Here is a 21,141-nt window from a genome sequence, read left to right as displayed (position 1 = left end):
CCGTGGTTCCCTTGACTGGAGCTCAGAAAGAGTGGTCTTGCCCTTTCCAGCTCCATGGTGCCATCCCCCAGATTCCTGCCTGTGCCATTTTCCTGCTGTTGACTCTAGCAATTTTGTAGCCAAGAGCTGAGTCAGAGCAGCTCTCTGATCCTACTAAAACCAACTCAGAAAAAAAGGGTTTTGTCTGGATCAAAGTCTCACGGTTGAGAGAGAGCAGGAGACATGGTCATGAGAGGGGTGGAGGACAACAGCCCATAATTAGTCTGTGAACCCACAAAGTTCCCTTGGGGCACAATCTCCATGGGGCTTTTATTGCAGGTTAGCTAACCACACCTAAAAAAATTTCACACAACTGCCCTATCTATTTTTTTGAGCTGGGGTGAATGGCTTCTAGGGACAAGTCTTTCCATTTTCAGAAGAGTCTGCAGAGCTTAACTCTCATTGACAGCTGGTTAATGTAATTGAAGCCCTAAGTGTCTAAATCAATGATCAAAGCATCATCATTTATAAAGAGGCCCCAAAAAGTAAAATAACCTTACAATTATGTAAATTGTTCTTCTTCTAACTCTACTGCACTTTTCCCCCCTGAAAAGTCTTTTCCAACCTGCATGTCAGTAGGTATTTAACAGACAGGTAGGTTGAGCAGAAGCCTCCACAAAGATGCAGCACTGCTTCTGGACTTAATAAAGCTGATAAAGCAGCATTTACTTCGCTGCAAATGTTTCCTACGCTCTGCACTTTTCATCAGTCCTTTCTAGAGAAAGCACCTAGATGCAAACTTTGAAATATTAAATTTCCTTAGGGAAAGTAAATGCCTGATACCTTATGAGCCAAATTCCCATCACACGTCTTGAGTAACACCTTTCAATTTCTCTCTTTACTGCGAGTTGCTGAGAAAAGATTAATCTAGTTATTCTTAGTCTAATTAACTTTTTTTTTTTCTTTTATTCAAGCTTTGGAATGGATAAATCATGTTTATTGAACATTTGTATGGAGTACTGTTTTGAATTGAGTTGGTTTCCATTAATACCAAAGTGTACTTGGATCCTTGTTCCTTAGAATGGTAACATCTTTTCACTAAATAAATCGTTCATGGCCAGAAATGATCTTTTCTTTTGAAAATGTTTATTCTCAGGCTTATCTTGAGGGAGGTATAGTTTTGACCTCTACCAAAATTTACTTTTCAATACCTTCTTTGATGACAACCCAGCAATATTTTGCATTCTCTAACAAATTTCTGTTTCTCCTATGATTTGTCTATGTTCTTCAAAGCTAAATGTCAGACGCTGCTGTACACTTCCCCCACTAAAAACAATGACCTTCAAAATTCCTTTTCATCTCACAAGTAATCTCTTCCTTATTTACTGGTAAATAATTTGTATTAAAATGTAAAAGTGAAAATTTTTAGCAGAAATTCCATTTCATAAAAAAAATTATTTGGACACTAGCCTTGCTTAGAAATATCCTGAGTTTTTACCAAGTATTTTTAGAGATGTTATCCATGCTTCATTATAGACCTTCAAATTTTTCATACACGCACACAAACACACACGTTTCATTGACTGTGATTTTCAAAAAACATCATCAGTGAAGCACTGTTATGAGACAATATGTCTGCTTCATCCTGTAAAAATATTAAACAGAGCATTGGTTTCAATTTAATTTTAAAGTAGAAAAACTATTTTTTCAAAGCTAGAAATTAGAGTTAGCACTCAGAATTAGTATGCTGTTTAATGTAGTAAATGTATATTGCTGTGGATCAGTCATCATTAGCAATTCAATACATGAAGTATCTTTTTTTTTTTAAAAGGAGCAGTTAATTTTGTCCTCTTTGAAGTTATTTAAAGATTTCACAATTCCACAAGCTGCACAACCTTTCTCCATCCAGTAGAAAATCCAAGATGGTCCAGGGTTTAGCCTTTAATGATTAAAACCACCTTTCTATGGCATTCCAACCTCTTTCACACTCACTAAAAGGAAGAAGCTACTGTGGAAGTTCCCAGTAAGAATTTAATAATATTTCCAGGGTGTCCAACTACTTGAGAAATATATCTCAGTGTGTTCAGTGAATGCAAGCCAGATGTCTCTGGCTTTTGTTGTCTTGTTTGTTTGTTTTTAGTGGAGTGTGCTTTGAAGATTTTAATTTGCATTGAAATGAGATACTCTTTGTCACAAGGAGCAATGCAGAGTTAAAGCTTTTCTTTCCTGTTGCTCTGACTTTCAAACATAGCCAGAGGGAAGACAGGATCGTTCTGGAGTACCAAAGCTTGGCATCTCCTGAACAGAGTGAAAGATGTGTATGAACCCAGCTACCTTCGGGTCATCCTGCCAAAAATCTTGCTCCCAAAGTCTTGTCTTCCTTATTCTACTTATGCTCTGCAGGTCCCATTTAAAATTACTAAAATTTAGATCTTAGCTAAGGCTTTCTCCTGTGCTTTATGGTAGGACAGCCAGTTTAATCCTATCAACTTGCAACCTCAACATAATGACTGTGTTGACAAAGTGCAGTTGGGTATCTGCAGCCTGTGGTTGAATGTTCCTGCAAAGCCACCAAAGCAGGTCCCAGATTTAGGACTGAGGATGGCCTTTGACCATGGATCGAGCTGGCTCTTGGCTGACCCCCGATCAGATATGTGGGTACCTTTGCCCTGAACCAGGTGGGACTGAGCTTGATTCAGGTATTGACCTCATCTGCAAATCTGTTTGTGATCCCCATTGGTCTAACTGAGATAACAACAGGGGCTTTTTTGTGGGAACTTGAAAGTCTAGATAAGTGCAACCCGTACTGCCTGAGGTATGAGTTTTTCAAAGACTTCCTTCCATTATTTCCATTAAATTTAGAAGAAGTTTTTCCTTTCTTCACCTTCAGCCAACTCCATGCTGCTGGAAGTCCATCTGGCAGTGAGGAAACCCTTTATTTCAAGGTAAGCAAGGCCTGCACCATTCTCCTGCTTCTCTCCTATCTCCTGCTTTTATGTGGAACACAGTTCAATGGCAGAATGAATCAGATGTGATTTGTTTGATTTACTATCAAGCTTCTAGGCACCTCAGTTGATAGCGGAGGGTAAAGTATCATAAACGTGCATACCAATTTGGGAAGACCAAGGGGTAACTCTCGTACTCAGAGTTCCCCTTTATTGCCTTGTTGCGCTCCCTGCCAGCAGCTGCCCCTTCCCTTCTCCTCCGACACGCGGTGCCTGGAGTTCATTCAACACACTTAACAATAAGAGGCAAAGAGTTCAAACTTGTCGAGAGGAACATGCCCAAGAAAGCAAAGTATAATTTACCCTGATTATAAAATGCATTCCATTCCACACTTGTTTTGACATTGTCCCTTGGAGAAAAATATTTTTAAGTCTCATCGTTGCTTTCCTTGTCAGGAGGAGGGTTGCTCCATAAGTGTTCAGCTCCATCCAAACCCCACAAGGTAAAAATGTCTAAATCTCCTTCTGGATCCAAACATTACAGCTTAACTTTAGCTTTTTATGTTGTTCCAAAGCCACAGGCTACTGATCTTACAGCTGAGGCAAAAACTATCGACAAGAGCTGAAAGTCAATGTAGTCCTTCCTCTGCTAGCAAAGAAGGATATAGGAATATAGGTGAGGTCCAGATAGGTATTGTATGCGGTGTCAATGCACTTCTGTATAAACAGACAAGAAAGAAGTGAACAGTAATATCCACACAAAGAGTTGGGCTGTCTTGGAAAAAAAGTACACTGTAACGCTGAACCAGATCCAAGCGTGGTCTCCAGCCATACCCCTTACACTTCCCTGCCCAAAGAATTGGACCGATTCTGTAGTGGCTGATACCAGTTTCATGTTAGTTTATATTTCTCACTGTCAACAAATGTATTCCTGATTTTTTTTTAATACCTCACTGTACAAAAGGGTTTAAGGCAGTGGGGCTGCAGCCCTGAGCTGCAGTAAGAGAGAGCGGAGAGTCAGCAGTATTGGCAGGATGGTCAGGACTCGTGCTGTTTCTGTGACAAACCAATTCAGCATCTCCTTCTTTTTCACTCCCTTGAAAGCTGATACTCAGAAATACCCAAGGATAAATGTAAGTGAATAAACACAATTCTCAGTTTCGTAATATAATATTCATACTTTTTCCCAAGCCATGCCTGGAAGGACACATTAAAAAAATATTTGAATGCATCCACCCACACTATGGTACATCAATCCACAAGTTATCAGCACAACACACACATCCAGGGTAAGAGATTAATGAGACTGTTTGTAGTTTCCACCTCAATGGTCCCTTTGTTTCAATTAGCTGAAGTAAAAAGGCAGCTTTTTCTTCTAAAGCTACAAACCTTACAGGAATTTTGAATATGTGTGCCACAAGTGACATGCTGCAAATTGTTAAACTTTCTCCTTTTATAAAATGTGATAATGCATTAAGAAACTCACACATACACATGCAGTCCCACTGAGGTCAATACAAAGTTTCACATATTTAAAATTAAGCACATGCTGAGTTGTTCTCCTGAAAGTTGTTCTGAAATGATCTTTAGCTATGAACGTTTTGCAGGATTCATTTTGTGGAGCTTGGGTTATTTTGCCCCATCAGTTAAAGTCAGCATTGACACAGAAATGAATTCTCCTGGTTGAGAACAAAGATCCTTCTCAGTATGGAAGAAGACAAACTAGAACAAATTATCTGTCATCTAATCACAGCACCAAAAGGTGTATGCAGAGACTGACTCAGAGCTTACTGTATAACAACCAGCTTATAATGAACAGAACATATATGAAAAATGCCAGATTGTCAGTCCTGAAAACTGGCATTCTTTATTCATAAAAAAAAGCACAGATTAGTTGGCTCCAACTTTGTCTATATCATTCCCACTGACATGCCTAAAGCCTGAACAGAATTAACTTCCCATTGGGTAGGTAAACCTTGTTCACTTCCTTATTGAGAAAGTTAACGTGGAGGCCAATTAATTCCATTCATTTTACGATCCAACCATCTTCCTCTGAGGAGTAACTGTAGGAAACGATAACAGGGAAGAAGTGTTGTCTTTTCTTTCCAATAAGTAATTCTGAATGAGCAAATCATTTCAAAGCAGCGAAGAACTGAGGTTATCCAGCTGACCACAGGCAAAAGAGTTCATAGAGATTTATTAATCTCAGAAGCATCGTGCTGGCTTTTGTACTTCTGAATGAAATACCAGAAAAAAAAAGCCATACGGGTTTCTTAATGTGAAAGTCTGGCTTGGTCATTCATTATCTGTGTAGTTTGATAACTGCTTTGGACATTTACTTTGGGGTAGCAGATTAACGAAGTTCTTTGAAAACTTCAGGACTTGACAATCTACAAAGCTTCCGGAACAAAATTTTCCAGGTCAGTGGTTATTGTACTTTTAGAAATCCAGAAGGCAGCACACAGTTGTACCTCAGCTTGTACAGAGTTGGTCCAAACCTTAGTTAGAGCAACATCTTTGAGTCCACTGAATTTAAATAGCAAAAATAAGCAGCCCAGTAAGCATGAGTCCACTGAATTTAAATAGCGAAAATAAGCAGCCCAGTAAGCATGAGTCCACTGAATTTAAATAGCAAAAATAAGCAGCCCAGTAAGCATGAACCTGTGATTTACTATACAGAAGCAATAAAAGATTTCGAAACAGCTGATAACTAGGCTGTCAAGGTCAGTTCAGCTACATAGCACCTCTTCTCTTTGGTTGTCTTTAAAAGATAAACTGTCAGAACATTTGTGAGCAATGTGATACACGTGGAGTTGGACAATAGTCCTGACTTTCTATTAGAGCTTGCTTCATGTTGGCACAACTTCATTGTCTCTGATGGAGTAATATTAGTTTATTAGACTATAAGGAGAGACTTAGGGTGTATTATTGTTGTAGCAGCTTGAGTAGATCTCCCCACAGTCTTGCACTTTAGCACAAACGGCCCAAGCTCCCCGGATATTGGGTGAGCTCCGAGGGTCTCCCAGCCCACCCGCCCTGGGCTCTGGGACCCAGCGCTCCCAGCTGTCAGATTAGTTTCAGCAGCACAAGCTACAGTCGCTCTGAAGTGCACGTTACAATATGATTTTCAGAAAAGTGACATTCTCACACAGCGCTGTACGATTTTTCTTACACCATCGTTCGCTCAGCCGGAGGCAGCCTTCACTTGGCAAGGACAGCATGGTTTTGATAACTGTCAGATTTGCTCTTTGCGCAACCATCAGGCTGTCAGTCACAGTGCTGGGTGGATGGCATTCTTTTTATATACAGCATTTCTTTTGATCCTGCAAAGGCTCAGACTATTTTCATCCCTCCTCAAAACTTTATATTGATTTTTATCTTGTCATAATGGCAGAGCAATGTAACAATCCCATCCCTGGGGACCTCAGTACTGTGCATGCCGGGGAGAAACACGTTCAGACTGCATTATGGATGCAGAAAGTCTCCTAACATTAGTATTCACTGAGGTCTCATAGGATTATACAGAGGGAAAGTAGGGCTGTAGGCACGGATTTAACACATTCCTGAATACTAGGCTAGCCTGGATTGAAGGAATGGCAAGATTAATGGCACAAAAGGAGTTTGGCATCAAAGCCCTGTGCTGCAGGGTTTAACTCCCCTGGACTTGCTAACCTGGGATCTGCCTGGCCGCAGCAGCGCCCACCGTACCCTCCCACCAGGAGCTGGGCTTTGCGAACTAGTGTGTCATTACAGCACAACCAAGCATTTTGGGGGTAGCATAAAGCAGAAGGTTTTCACTGTTGAATTAAAGTAACTTGATTTTGTAGAATTTCAAGTTCCAGCCCGTTGAGGCTATTAAGCAGAGGGATGGGAGTATCACAGCAACACTTTGCAAGAAGTTACGATGAATGACAAGATTTTTGTAATGCTACAGAGACTTTATAATAAACTATGAAAAACTGTTTATAGAAAAAAAATAGAAATCTTTATTTTATTACAAAATTGACTATTATCAAACTGACTAGAAAGACGCAGATAATGCACAAATTGCTTTACACATTGTAATATGGCTACATTTACATGTCTTGAGTATAACAAAGGAAAACAAACAAAAAAACCTGCAGGAAACAGACCAAGAAATGCTAAGAACTTGTATCATTTCAGAATGTAAAAAATTAAAAGTAACCATTCATGATTATATATTTAAACCTGTACTTGAAACTGCATTATGGGGAAAATACACTAGTGACCATAACAGCTAACATACAGTATTACATGCAGGGTAGTGACAACTTTAGACACAGAAACTGAAATCTCCACAAGAAATAGACCTATTTGAAATGTTTAGGATCCTTATTTCCTGTGGTTCTTTGAAACATACATTCTGTATTTCTCATCTGATGAAGTAACTATCCTGTTAGGATAATCATCATTTAATAGTGACAGAACCCATAGGATTCCAGTGATTCCATTTATGGATAAGGCCTTTCATGCAATAAAAGACCACTAAGGTTTTACAATAAAGGTGCGATAAAATGGCTTGTGTAGGAGTTGGAGGCATGAGACGCTGGGTATGAGCAGAGTATGTGGCAGGCACAGTACTGCAACATTTCAAACTGAAGCACTGTGCAAGCATAAGGAATAAATCCTGATGTATACATACCTTTTCCCTTATTTCCCTTTTGTTAAGGAAGTGAATAACATTAGGGAAAGTAAACTTTTTAAATTATCCTAATTTTTAAGCCCTGTTGCTAGCCTTATTACAGGCTGCTATCTTACTTCGGTTTAATTCACAATGTTGATAATTTGTTAAGTGAGTTTCTTTTCCCTGAAGTGACTTCTCAAAGCTCTTCAACTCTGAGCTAACATGGCCAGTTCAGTTGTGACAGTTGTTCCCCCAGGTGTCCTATATGACACCCACAAACTGGAAACCAGCTCTTTCCAAGCTAGCCTGTTGAACAGCTTGAGGCTATAATAATTTCAGTGTACACCAACAAGAACTGTATGTACATAACACGCCACAGCTCATTATCAAGCTCTATCCTGTACAGTCCCCCAGCTGCATTAAATCAGTGTATTTGCATAGGTATATGAACGTGAATGGTATTTTTCTATCCCTTTAACATTGCTAAGTCCAGCTGAACTAACTAACCACATTTTCCCAATAAAACAGTATGGAAGATTTCCTTGGTACTTCTTCTGGCTCAGCAATTGTTCAAGGGACAGGTGTTGCCATTTATCCGCTGGTTACCATAGGCTTTGACTTTCCCAGTCGATGTATATTTTTTCCGAGGAGGCAGCAGCAGGTTTGTCATTTATTTTCTGCAAGGTGGATTAAAGAGAAAAAGAATCCATATAATGATGATTATTTAAAAGCAAATAGCACTGACTAAATTTCAGTTAAAGGAGTTACTACCCTTACTCAGATTATATTGGGTGATTTTTTTACTGTGATGTTGGCCAGCAAAAAAATATCTCCCACTGTATTTAAATGTCACTTGACTTCTAACTTGAGGACTTAGTTCTAGGTCAAATAACCAGTTTTCCAATTTAGATTCTTATACAAATAAGCTTTTTTTGTTAGCTTATTTTTATAAACCTGGGAGCAAAGAAAATCTTACATTCTTTTTTATGAACCAAAAATGTATAGTAAGTTGCAGCATTGCATGAGTATTTACAAATAGATAGTTCTTTTCTTTGTCCTTCTGCCTAAAACTGAGTTTTCTTATCTAAACTCTGTAGTGCTGGTGTACTGGTGCAAACTGGTGTAATGGTCCTTCACTAGGGCATTTTCTTTTTAATCTGTACAGTGATGCTCAAAATCAAATGCTATCTTTCAGGAAATATCTTCTAGAAATGCAGTGGAGAAGTTATAATAAAATAATGGCTACTATTTTCTCCAACAGTATATACATTTTGATTTCCCCATTTCTGGTCCGCATCATACCCAGAAGACACCTCTCTTGGAGTTTAAAACTAGACAGCTAACTTCATAGCCATAAGCTGCACAAAACTTGTCTTCTTAGTACATGGAGTCTTTCTGTTAAAAGTAATCAAACATGATGGCACTTAATATATCTCACATTGTGAGAATAAAGCTTAGAAAAGCACCTGTTCCTTTACACTCACAGTTTTATGAAAATTTCTAAATGAGGTTCAAAGAAAAATCTCATGTACTCGGGAGAACCTTCTGCACGTACCTTATCGTCTGTGAAATGCAATGGGAAGCTCCCGACTAGGAATCAGTATTCCCGAATGGAGTGTTTCTACTGGTTTGTTGTCAGTTGCTACAATTTGGTATTTGCGAATGAGCTGAAACACAAACATTTCAGTCAGCATCCTTTAGCTTCTAGATCTTCCGATTAGGTTACATGGTGAACAACCAGGCACTGTGTACAGAATGCCTTTTAGAGTATTTACCCAGCAAAGGGCCAAGTGAAGCTGCAGCTCTGCTATGCGGCGTCCGATGCACATCCTCTTCCCAATGCCAAAAGGAACGTGAGAAAATGGATTTATTAAGTCCTTCTGAAACCAGCGCTCTGGTTTAAACTGAGTCCAGCCATTAAAGTACTCTTCATTGCAACCCAGGGCATGGCTATTTATCATTAGTACAGTCTATAATCAAAGCAAGAGAGAGAGTCTCATTACAAATTGGCTTAGAGCTACCAAGCGAATCAGCTTGTTAATGGAAAAAAATAATGCAACCATAAAGGTGAGGCAGTTTCCTCAGAAGATGTCATGTAATTCTCTGAAGATTAATTCAATTACAGAAAAGGTCATCGTTGCCTCCAAAAATCATGGGAAAGTTTGAAAAACATTTTTGAAATAGCACACCAAAATATTTTTGTCTAAAACCAACAGCAGTGCAGGCAGGTATGGTTTTCAGTTTACGGGAATTCTTGGCGTGAATTCCTCATTCCTTATCCTGGGACTAGTCGTTTGGCAGTCATTTTGAGACTAAAATATGACCAGCTTCAGTGGTTTACAGGACAGTTAATCAATGACAAAATATTGTGGTAAGCTAAATTAATTGACTTACCCCTTTGGGCAATACGTAATCTCCCAGAACCATTTCTGTGTGGATGGTGCGAGTAGTAAATGGCACTGATGGTGTTAATCTACAGTGAAAGAAACAAAATGGGTTAAATTTCCAGCGTTTTTTCTTCCTGCATCTATCATAGTTCACCTTAAACACCAAGGTGAATAAAATATATACTAGAAAATTCTTTCTCCCTAGTACATCTACCTGGTAAAAAAACTTTTTGTTCATGTTGCTTTTTGCAAATTATTTGAGAATTTTACCTCATAGATTCTTTCAGACATGCTTTTACGTAAGGCATATTCGTCAAGTTCTCAGCACTTGGACTCTCATTAGCAGCCAAAACACTCTGTATTTCCTGGTAAAGCTTCTGCTGAACATGTGGATTGCGCGAAATGTTATACAAAGCCCACAGTAAACTGTTGGCTGTCTGAAACAAACCAAAAAGAAACACAAGACCTCCACTTGGTGACAGAAACAAGAAGTTGCCAGAAGTTCAAAGCAATATTTACAGCTGGTCCCTGCCTTATATTTTGTAAGCCTAAGGGATTATGAGCCATCCCAATTGCTCTCTAGCAGTAACAAACAAAAGAAAGAATCTAGTGATTACAGGTAAAAATCCATTTGCACTTAGGCCACTGAAGCAGCTAGAGGGTTAGCTTACTCGGGTGTGGAAGAAAGCAGGGAGCTGGAAGGATGCTAATTTTCACAAGCTCTTGGAAAGTCAGGTTTACCGTTTCAACTCCTGCAATCTGGAGCTCTGCGATGGCAGCGTACAGCTCCTTCCTGGAAAGTTGTCCTCCAGCATAGATGTCACACAGGAAATCCTCCTGAGGGTTTGCAGAGTGTTTTTCCAGCCGACAGTCAATTGAGTGCTTGGCTGAGGAGGGAGGAGCAAGAGGTAATTAATGGTTGGACTTGATGATCTCAAAGGTCTTTTCCAACCTAAATGATTCTATGAAAAATGCTATAAAAAAAGCAAAAGTATGTCTCACATGCAGGATTTTGAAAGAAGATACCAAACTGTGCTCTTTTTTCAAGCAATGAGAATGATACTGAATAAATAATAGTATTTTTACTTAGACAAAAAAACTCAGTCACAGAAATCACTTCTGAACAGAAGGAGCTCCTGCAAACCATTAGGAATCTGCTTTCTTAAATTAGGAAAGGAAATCAGTGATGTGTTGAGTGAAATATTTAGCAAACAGAAATACAAGTGTATAAAATCTATTAGCTTGGATTTTCAAAGGGGATCAAAGTGCTAAAAAAATCAAAGAAACTTAGCACCCAGACTCCCTGAGGGGAAATTTAAGCCTTTGATTTACTGGGAGAAGGCAAAATTAGATGCCAAATTTCTACATGCTGTTTTTTTGTATATATGTATATTTAATAAAGAGGAATAGGTTTTGCCCACCCTTTCTCATGAATATCCCAATTGTCAAGACCAGTTCCTAGTAAGGAGCTATTCATGTCACGTGAAGGTGTCAAACTGGCTTTTCTGAACAAAACTGTTTTAAAACATCTTTCCTAAAACCTGTAACTTAAGCAGCAATAAAATAAATGCACATGTGGCTGGCATAACCAAAAGTCCTGAAGTATCAAGTACTCAAATGCCTAAGAGAAATATATCGTTCAGCACTACAATTATCAAAGTGCCAAAACCTTTCTCAGTCTTTAGCTAGTCCTGTCACTGTCTAGCAAGGCACTGAAAAATATAAACTTAACTTCATACCTGGAGTTAGTTTTTGTAACCTTGAAGGCCAATTCATCTTAAATAGACAGAAAATGTTGTCAAAAAGCCAAACTGTACCTTATGATTTAAATTGCTTCTGTTTTTAAGACTTACGACTATATTCCAGGTTATTCAGAAAACCTATAATTTCTTTTTTATTCTTGTTTCTCAAGAAAACAACTCCGAGGTCCCTTTTCTCACTTGTATACCCTGCCTTTAAAGAGATTACACACTTTCTGGCTATTTACTTTTATGACAGGTTAAAGTGGACTCACGACATTGCTGGGTCCAAAATTCCTACGGCTTCCCTGGGGGTTGGGTACAGCCCCACAACCAGACCTAAGTGTTAGCCACAAGGAAACAGAGCTCCCGTGCTTGGAATAGGTTTGTGGTTAGCTGCAGCAAAGGGCTCTCAATCTGTGCTGAAGGCAGCAATTAACAGCAGTGTAGGGCAGTAGCAAGTATGAAGAAAGTTAATTCCATGAAGTAGGAAACAGAGACAAAGAGAAAGGAATCGTGTTTAAAACAATAACCTGTTTTAAATATGTCATCCCATGCTTTAGTATGAGCTTGCCAGACTTTTGTGTTCAGACCCTTGTGAAGTTCCACAGGGGTCACCATCATCATTCCAAAAGTAGACATCATCTGTGGTGGAGAAAGAGCTTTTGAAACCTTTCTTTAATCTTATCTACTTACAATCTCTGAAAAAAATTAGACTGTAAAGTAGGAGGCAATTTTCAGGAAGTCAAGATTTTGGCAGATGTTTCATCCTGGGCAGAAAGTATGGGTCTCAACCTACTTCGACCACATCCAGCTAAAAATTAGGGGCATCCAGTGGAGAATAGGAGGCTTCTCCAGTGGGTGATTCATCCTATCTATTTTAGGCACTTGTTTTAGAATGGGACAAGACACCTTTTGGCAGTGCCTCTCTCTCTCCCTTGACAACAGATGGAGCTAAACTGGGCTAGGCTAGATGCCCATCTTTTAGGTGGCTAAAATTAGGCAGATATGTATCACCAGAGTCCAAGTTGCAGCAAAATGCACAGGAGGTGTGCCTGCAGGAATGACTAACCTAAAATCCGGCATATTTGCATAATCCCACACAACTCCAGGAGTCCCACCCAACAAACAGCACTGTTGCACAACAGGTGTCTCAGAGGGAAAGTTAACCAACCAACCTGACAACTCTTATTTCCAGGATTACCCAAATGTCTATAGAGCTTTTTTCCCCTACAGATTTAGGCATTTCATAAATGAGACAGTCAGATGTTCAGTACGAGCTCTGCACAGTTAAGTGTCACTTTGAATGTGCAAGGCTGCCAATACACATGTAGTACAGAAGCTTAAGTTTCTTTTTTTAGGTGACCCATTCCCCCTCTCATTAGCAGTAGGGGTATAAGATCCCTACAGCCCCAATAAAGACTCTTCCATACCATTTTTACAGCTTTGATGAAGTTCAAACTTTCTTCTTCAACATCCTGCTGTAGGAGACCAAACCTCTTTCCATACAGCATCAGGCAGATACCTGTTGTTAAGCAGTATTGTCATTAAATGATATAAACAAAAGGGTGCATGGTGTCCACCATTTATTGTCAAGGAATGGCTTGGATTATCCTTCTGAAAAACATTCTATGATACACACTGGTGAGAGCAGCACTTCAAAACACCTTCTGCATGTTTGCCTCTGACCCACATAGCTGTATATCTATCTAAGGTGCCCTTTGGTAGCAATTTCTTCAAAAATAAGAATCATTGCTGATCCCTTCAGAAGCAGCAGGACCATTCTGCCAAGCAGGGCTGGCATATTAGCTAAATAAGCTGTTAGATAAAGCTATGGAACAGAACTGAGTCACAGGAAAAATGGGCCTGAAAGAGGCCATCTATTCCAGCATCTCCTAGCCCTTTCCACAGCCAGAAACCACTTGCAAACAAACACTGGCAGCAGCATCCCACACTCCACCAGCTTCCACCTCTTTCCACTTGCCTTTTTATTTTTTTTTTAAGCTGTCACTTCCTATTTCTCCCTTTCCAAAAGCAGCCATCGTCACTGACAGTGGAAAGAAAAACCACTTTCAGGAACTCACTGCACAGGTTGTTGAGATGAGCCAGCCAAGAGCAGACAGGTCTGGCAGAGCTCGTTCAGTTAGGCAGTTACACACTATACCCAGCTACCCCTCCCCTTCAGGAAATCACTGGTGCAGTTTCTTCTGCCCTAAGTCATTCCTGGCAGATGGCTCTTCAGTGTACTCTGAAAGGTTTCTAAAGATGGAGGCTTCTGTTTTGGTAACTCATTCCAGTGTTTCTCAATCCTAATGTAACATTTTAAATGTGATTTTCCAACCCTTATCTAAAATGACTACCCCACTGTTATTGGGTTGTTGCATTGATCTTGTGCTGCTGATAATTAACAAATATTGGATGGACAAAACTGGTCATGTACTATCTGATCCCACTCTAGATAAATGCACTTTGATTCCCCCAAGTTTTGAATTTAAAAGTCACTATCATGTTTTAATTTTTTTTAGAAGCCATACAGATAGCCAGAGCCAGACAGAAGCATTTCTATAGCTGCTGATGAATTTTGTACTTGTACTGATAGTCCCCTGGCTTTTCTGCAAGCCACTTTCCATGATAGGTGGTAGTCTGGAAATACTCAGTCTACACTTTCAACCCTGATTGTACTTTAACTGAACCGCCATGGCAGGTACAAAATGCATACTGTTCCCAGGCAGAAACCAACTTACTTTCAAAGGACCATTTGTTGAATTCTGAATAGACGTCTTCCATTTGCCCATTGTGATTACAAACATCATCTATTCTGTGCATGAAGTCCTCCAGGACCTAAGTGGTAGAGAGGGAAAAGAAGAGAATAAAATCACATTAGCTAATAAAAAACTCAAGTAATTTAGCATTTCAACTATCTTTTAAATAGATAACAACCTCACATAAGAGAGGAATACTTATGTTGCCTGTTCTTTGAAAAGTTTCTATTTCCCCCTGTGTTAAATTATGTTTGGGTTTTACACGACTCGTATGCTATTACTGCTTATGGTTCAATGAACTGAGCTTTCCTCCACAGGGACGAAATGCTTCAGTCTGATGCTGGGATAATACTGGGTTTTCCCAATAAAGAGGATTAAGCTGTTTATTGCAGATGCTCCTCAAAATCAATGAGGAACACAGAGGTTAAAGAAGGATGTGTTCCCTGACAGAAGGAACCTAAGAATGAAGGGGTAAAGGCAAAGAAAACCTGAACGCCAGAAAAGTAAGCAAAAACTCTGTTTGCAGGAGCCCGTATAATTGTGAAATAATCTTATTCTGTGGAGACAATCTAAACTACAGGTTCCTGTGTGGTCTCACATTTGGTCAGACTCTGATAATCAGTTTGTACTTATTATTCTATGAATGATTTCAGGGTATGAACTCATGGTTGTATCACTGGTGAGCAAATCAACAGGTAAACTGGACCATCTGATCTGCTTTTGTTTCCCAGGTTTCCAGTGGACTGGAGATGGATAAGGAGTTTCCCAAAGCGCAGTACCTCATTGATGGTGGTATCCAGTTTCACAACTTCCCGGGGTTTCATTAGTTTCTTTTGAAAGGCACTTCTCACCCTCTGCCAGTCCTTTCCTTCCCTACATTGAATGAAAACCAGTGAGGCTGAAAACAGAGAGGCTAAAAGAAGGAAGAGGGGCGACCCCCCGACCTCGCAGCATGTGAGACGAGGTACGTCGGGCAGCGCCGGGCTCCGGTGCCCCTCCACCGCCCCGACGGGCGCAACGGTGCCGCCGCAGCCGCTGCTGGGCGCAGCGGGGATAACGGGACCGCCGCCCCGCCGGAGCAGAGCCCCGCGGCATCCCCGCAGCATCCCCGGCCGCCCTCCCGCAGCATCCCCGCAGCATCCCCGGCCGCCCTCCCGCAGCATCCCCGCAGCATCCCCGGCCGCCTCGGAAACAGCCCTCGCCCACCCACCACAGGCTGCAACCGCCCCCTCCCCGCAACCCCCGCGTCCTGCGGGTGCCACTCACAGGATCAGCAGCCCGTAGCCCTCGTTGCGATAGTCCCGATAGGCTTTCCAGGGCTTGATCTCCAGGCGCTGAGGGCAGGCGCTCTCCCGGCGGTACAGGGCTTCCAGGAGGCAGGGGGCTGCGATGTGCACCGAGTCGAAAGCCCCCAGCTTCATGCGGAATATCTTGCCAAACCTCCTGTGGTACTCAGCCTGGGGGTGCAGAAGAGACACACACACGCCCCCCCTCCGCGGTCAGCGCGCGGCGCTCCCCGGCCCCCCCCGCCGCAGCATCCCCATCCCTCCGCCCGCCTCACCAGCGTCTCGTGCTGCCGCTTGAGCCCCCCCTTCCAGAGCACGTCGGGCAGGCTGCCCATCAGCGGCCAGCGCGGGGGGCCGGGCAGCGCGGCCAGGGGGTGCCCGCGGCTCCGCAGGGCGCGGAGGGAGGAGGCGAGGCGCTGCGCGGGGGCGGCGGGGCCCATGGCGGCGCGGCCGCAGGTGCGGGCGGGGTGCCGGAGGCAGATGCCGCCGCCTGCCATAGCGCCGCGGCGGGCCCCGCCGCACGGATGCACGTTTATAGCAGCCGGGAGCCTCGCTGGACTTTCATCGGGGCCAATGGGAGCCCTGGGTGGGGTGAGGTGGGGCCGGCGGCACGGCACGGCCCTGCCCGGGGAAGCCAAGCGCTTCGCCCGACGGTTCGGCCCGGCGCCCCCCCGCGGGGCTGCCCGGGGGCCCGGCGCCCAGCGCGGCAGGTAGCGGCGCCCTGCGCAGGCTGCGGAAAGCCGCTGCTCCCCTCTGCCTTTCTTTCTGCGCTAAATTCGGCTTTTTAGAGGGGTGAGGTGGCCAGGGTGCACCCGCATGGAGTGGGGAGGCAGCGGGGCTGGGGGGGGGGGGGCTGTGGTGTTGACACCACAACGTACAGGTGGCTGAGGCTTCCCTCACTATTTGCACTTTGAAGTGATGGAATAAAAAATGCAGGGAGCTGAGGAATAACACGTTTTGGCGGGCGGAGCACTTGTACCCTCTCTGGCTGACTAACCACCTATTTATGAAAAGGGCATGCGAGTGCAGCACCTGAGAAGGCAAAATTCCCTTCACTGTTAGTGTTGGCAGCCGTGAAATTCTAACAAAAATCAGTTATTGCTATGAGTCTTTTAATCTGGAACTGTGCAATAACCGGCAGAGAGAGCCAAAGGTTTTCAGGCTAAGCGGAGGCCGAAGAGGTGCTACACAGATAAAGCAGCTCAGGTCACCTGGGTGCTGGGTACTGGGTGCTCTGCGGGAGCCTCTCCTTGCAGGGAGAAGTCAGAGAGGCTACAGGTCTTGCTGCAAGACAAAAGCTACCCATAAACCAGAGGATTTCCAGGAAAGACAGGTATGCTACAACAAGGACTTGATTTTCTCCCATCCCACATTAGCTTTTTTCATCTTTCCCAAGTTGCCTTTTGTGACTAAGCTCTTAATTCCATCTAAGCCTCTGACAGTGAGAGGCTAGGTGTGTGAGATAAGGGACAAGCAAAGGGAAAATCAGGAGATGGGTTTGACGCGGAACCTGAGACGCATAAAGGCACGTGTCTCAAAGTCAAATAAATTAATAACAATAAAAAGACCAAGGTAGCAGTGATCAATACACAGAAAAATGTACAAAAGCATGACATCTCACTGCAGACTTTGTCTGTGATTTTTGTACATCCTTCCCAATCTTGCCCCTCTATTTCAGTGATTTTCTTCTATGGGCTCATGCTCATGCTATGTGGGCCACAAGATCAGAGCACTTTCTGGACAGGCTTTAAAATTGAAGTGGTTCAAAGATTTGCAAACTTTTTTTAGGGAAACACCATAAGAAGTTGATATTCTTGTGATATGTTTTCTTTGAACCAGTCCTACTGAAAACACATCTTGCTGTCCTTGTAGGGCGAGTGCACTTCGGGCTTCGTTCAATGATAAATTCTTCTGGGAAACTAGACAAGAAGAGACAATTTGTGTGCTCTGTGGACACCTGTCTATTTAAGGAATCAAAACGAACTCATTTAAAGGGTCACAGCTTAGTGCCTGTGAAATGATCTCTTTGGAAGAGTCAGGAATAAGCAAGTCAAGACTAAACTGGGCTCAGGTCATATTTTCCATGTTCGTTGCTGCTATGGGGAAGAAACCACCCTTTTAAGACGAAATGTTCTCTATTAAGCTGTTTTTAAATTACAGAATGGAAAAGGTTTTAGTTAACTTCCGTGGTCGTGATGTAAGTCTCTGGCAGGGAAGCTAGTATATTTGTAGCTCAGCTAGGCCTGGAGCTGGGAAAGCTAATGATTGCCTCAATTTCTGGTAAAGTGCAGTTCTAAGGGCACTTTCAGCCTTCACTTCTTCCTTCCCTCCCTTTTAAGACATCTCAAAAACAAGCCTTTAATTTTCAGCAAGATCTTTTCTTGTGACCTTTAGAATGTATCAAGGGTTATCTTAAGAGTAAAGCGACACTAGTTACAGGGTTCCTGAACTGAGTATCGGGGCATATCCTCACAGGAGTATCGCTCCACCGAGGCACCTGTAACAGTGAAGATGTCACCATTGTCCCCCAGATGTCTATCCACAAGACTTCCCAATATTTTCTAATAATTGTAACAGCTAATTGCAACTGTGAGCAAAAAGCCCTCTTCACTTCTATACAATGACAAGGAGTATTTTTAGGTCAAAGACCAGGAAATACCTAAAAATCAAAACTAAATAGCTTCTGGTACATATTCTTCTATGCTTCTCTTTTGCTACTGGAAAAAAAAAAAAAAAAAAAAAGGTTTTGATTTCTGCAGTCTCAGATGTCAGGAGAGAACGTTGCTTGAAAAATAATCTGCCAGCATGATGCTTCTGCAGAAGACCTGATGGGGACTGATGTAGAGTTACAGAAAGGCTGGATCACAGCATATCTTTTTCATCCCTAAAATATTTAATCAGTACCTGAAATGCAAGTTTTAGAGCTGCTTCCCAAGCAGAAGTAATTGCTAGTTCTACCTCTTGGGAAACAATAGTAACATATTCTTTAGATAAAGCTTGGAAATCCCATCAAGCTAAGAACTCCTCACCAGGATTTAAGAGACCGAGGTGTGCTTGGAAATCTCATTGAAACACAGTGACTGCACTTCCAGTAAACGTATCAAAAGCATTGAGCTCAGGCAAAGGGAACTGAGTGTTTTTCACACAGTGCATTTCAAATACACTAAATATTACCAAAATAATTCCTCAGTGGGAAAGAGCTTTGGATTGGTAGTTAATTTTCTTTCTTAATATCTGTAATTCCAGGAGGTTTGTTTTGTGACATATTACACAATTCCTGTCTCCTGACCTCTATTCTATCTCCTTGTCAGAAAAAGCTCCTTGTTATTTTTGCCCTAAAATGCTGTGAAGTCTCCTGCATGTTCTAAAATGTTGCCATGTAAAAGTGCCATAGGGGAATGTGTAGACTACACAGGGAGTATCTCTGTCACAGGCAAGGTATTTCACAATACTGAGGAAGACAAAATGCAATTAATAAAGTCCAGTGTCAAAACACAAAGTTGTTATTCCAGGTTTTTGCTTGTGTTTGTTTATACACTTCAAGTTCTATGTCTCTTTCCAGCTGAGGATCTTAGGGTTTTGTAAATATTGATGAATTTATCCTCAGCTTAGGAAATGGGAAAGTACAGTGATTCCCATTCTACAGAAGAGAAACTGAAACGTATTAAAAAATTGAGATCTCAAAGTTGTTACGTAGACACGCACTGTAAAATGAAATAAAAAGAAATCTTTATTATGTTTTTACTCAAAGGGTTGGTTTTTAACACCAAACTCTTCCTATCTCACTGCAGACTAGATGATTATACTCCTACAAGATGGCAGTAGCAGTGCAGACATAAAGGTCTGCTGAGCAAACTGACACCAAGGTAATCCTTGGAGAGTGATCTAGAAAAACAGAAAGCTGGATGAACAGCTCAAACTCCACCAGCCAAGGAATCTTATACCTGGCCATGACCTGTTTGAGGTATCTACCTCTGCAATAAACATTGCGACATTCAACTACTGAAGGAGTGTCTAAATAAGTAAGTATATGATTCAAGAAAATTAAGACATTTATTGACTTAAATTAAGCACAAGTAATGTTTACTTAAAAAAAAGGTGGAACCATCTTTTCTGTGAATAAATATTTATTATCTGCTTTACATGCAAAAGGCAATGTTCCATGCATACCTCATTCTTGAGAGAGGTAAAGTTTATAGGGGGATAAGTCAGGGAGAAAGTGGTGAGCACAGACCAAGAAACTGAGGTCCACTACAAGATGTTCTGACAGCTTGGAAATACTCAGGACTTGACTGGCTCTTCCCTTTTCTTCTGATAACTAGAACCACCCTCTGGGCTTTTCAGTTTCTTGTCTCTTCTAGCAATCTTGTCCTCCTTGAGCAGGGAAGGAAGTTGTAGCAAAGGGCTTGTGCATTAGGATGCTGCAAGAATGAGTTTCTGTCCCAGGCTGAATTTTCCTCCTTGGAGAGAACTGACGGAAGTCTAGAAGCTTTCTTCACCTTCCACACAACACTAGTGAAAGAGAGATTAATTTTAAAAAGCAGTAGCATTTAGGAATCTGTCAGAACACTTCATTTTTCAAAGCATATGGTTCAGGTTCAGGAGGTAGGAATTTCACTAGTGGATATTGTATATGCTTCCATGGATATTGTGCCGTGAAGGCGATAACTGGAAGTCCTGGTTTCTCTTTACTGGTCTTCAACACTTCCAGGGGAAAATTGAGGGAATTCGGAGTGAACTAAATTCCTCAAGATGGCTCAGAATCTGGAATCATGATTTATGACTGAGCAACAATTGTGGGTGGATACCTTATACTAAGCTAGTACAGGACACGCTCTGTTGCTTCTCTCAGTCTTGTTTCTCCTAGATTTCCATAACCCATCTTTTTCCAGTTGACACCCATCTTATTCTTCTCTGTTCTGCAACTAGTAACAGGCTTAATGTACAATCTAACTAATTTTACATTTGTCTCAATGAGTAGGGATGTAATTTGGTTATATACTTGCAAAAGAATTATGTACGTTTATGACAGTGTAAAAAAAAGTGTCAATTTATTGCTGATGTTATCAGCACAACATGATGTGATGCAAAGTAAATCTTAGAGGATACAGAAAGGTATAATGTAAATAGTATTTTCCTCACCACTTGAACAGCGTGACTCTTTTATGCTGACTAATGATCCATGACATGTAAGCACTGTGCCTTTAGATCTAGTCTTCACTGAAACATTTATAGTTTAGCAGTATCAGCAAAAGTCTATAATTATATAGATTCCATAAATTGTCATTAAACTCCTTTATTTTTTGTGGTGAGTGTTGGTAACTTCAGGTGATGTATCTAAGAATAAGGCCAGCTTGCATACAATTCAGGTTAGATGTGCAGACAGTCCTGTGTAAAT

At 41.6% G+C, this 21,141-nt stretch overlaps 1 protein-coding gene and 1 long non-coding RNA gene across 2 annotated transcripts; one reads left to right on the top strand and one right to left on the bottom strand.

Annotated features, from left to right (window-relative positions):
* Positions 1-2,699: 2,699 nt before the first annotated feature.
* LOC114011704 (uncharacterized) lies at positions 2,700-15,273 on the top strand. The gene is made up of 3 exons (XR_003553746.1): positions 2,700-2,924; positions 3,381-3,427; positions 15,189-15,273. It is a non-coding gene; the product is annotated as an uncharacterized LOC114011704 (long non-coding RNA).
* LOC101919538 (1,25-dihydroxyvitamin D(3) 24-hydroxylase, mitochondrial) lies at positions 3,434-19,764 on the bottom strand. Its single transcript, XM_055813836.1, has 11 exons — positions 16,019-19,764; positions 15,724-15,914; positions 15,237-15,330; positions 14,440-14,536; positions 13,129-13,220; positions 12,229-12,340; positions 10,698-10,843; positions 10,227-10,393; positions 9,964-10,042; positions 9,345-9,539; positions 3,434-9,236 (listed from the first exon to the last, which is right to left on the bottom strand). The coding sequence occupies exons 1-11, from the start codon at positions 16,238-16,240 to the stop codon at positions 9,126-9,128; spliced, it is 1,506 nt and encodes a 501-aa protein (XP_055669811.1). The 5' UTR covers positions 16,241-19,764; the 3' UTR covers positions 3,434-9,125.
* Positions 19,765-21,141: the final 1,377 nt, after the last annotated feature.

Source organism: Falco peregrinus, chromosome 9, assembly GCF_023634155.1.
Source record: "Falco peregrinus isolate bFalPer1 chromosome 9, bFalPer1.pri, whole genome shotgun sequence".
In the NCBI taxonomy this organism is placed as follows: domain Eukaryota; kingdom Metazoa; phylum Chordata; class Aves; order Falconiformes; family Falconidae; genus Falco; species Falco peregrinus.
Note: the sequence above shows the minus strand (reverse complement) of the source record. Positions and strands in the feature narration are given on the sequence as shown.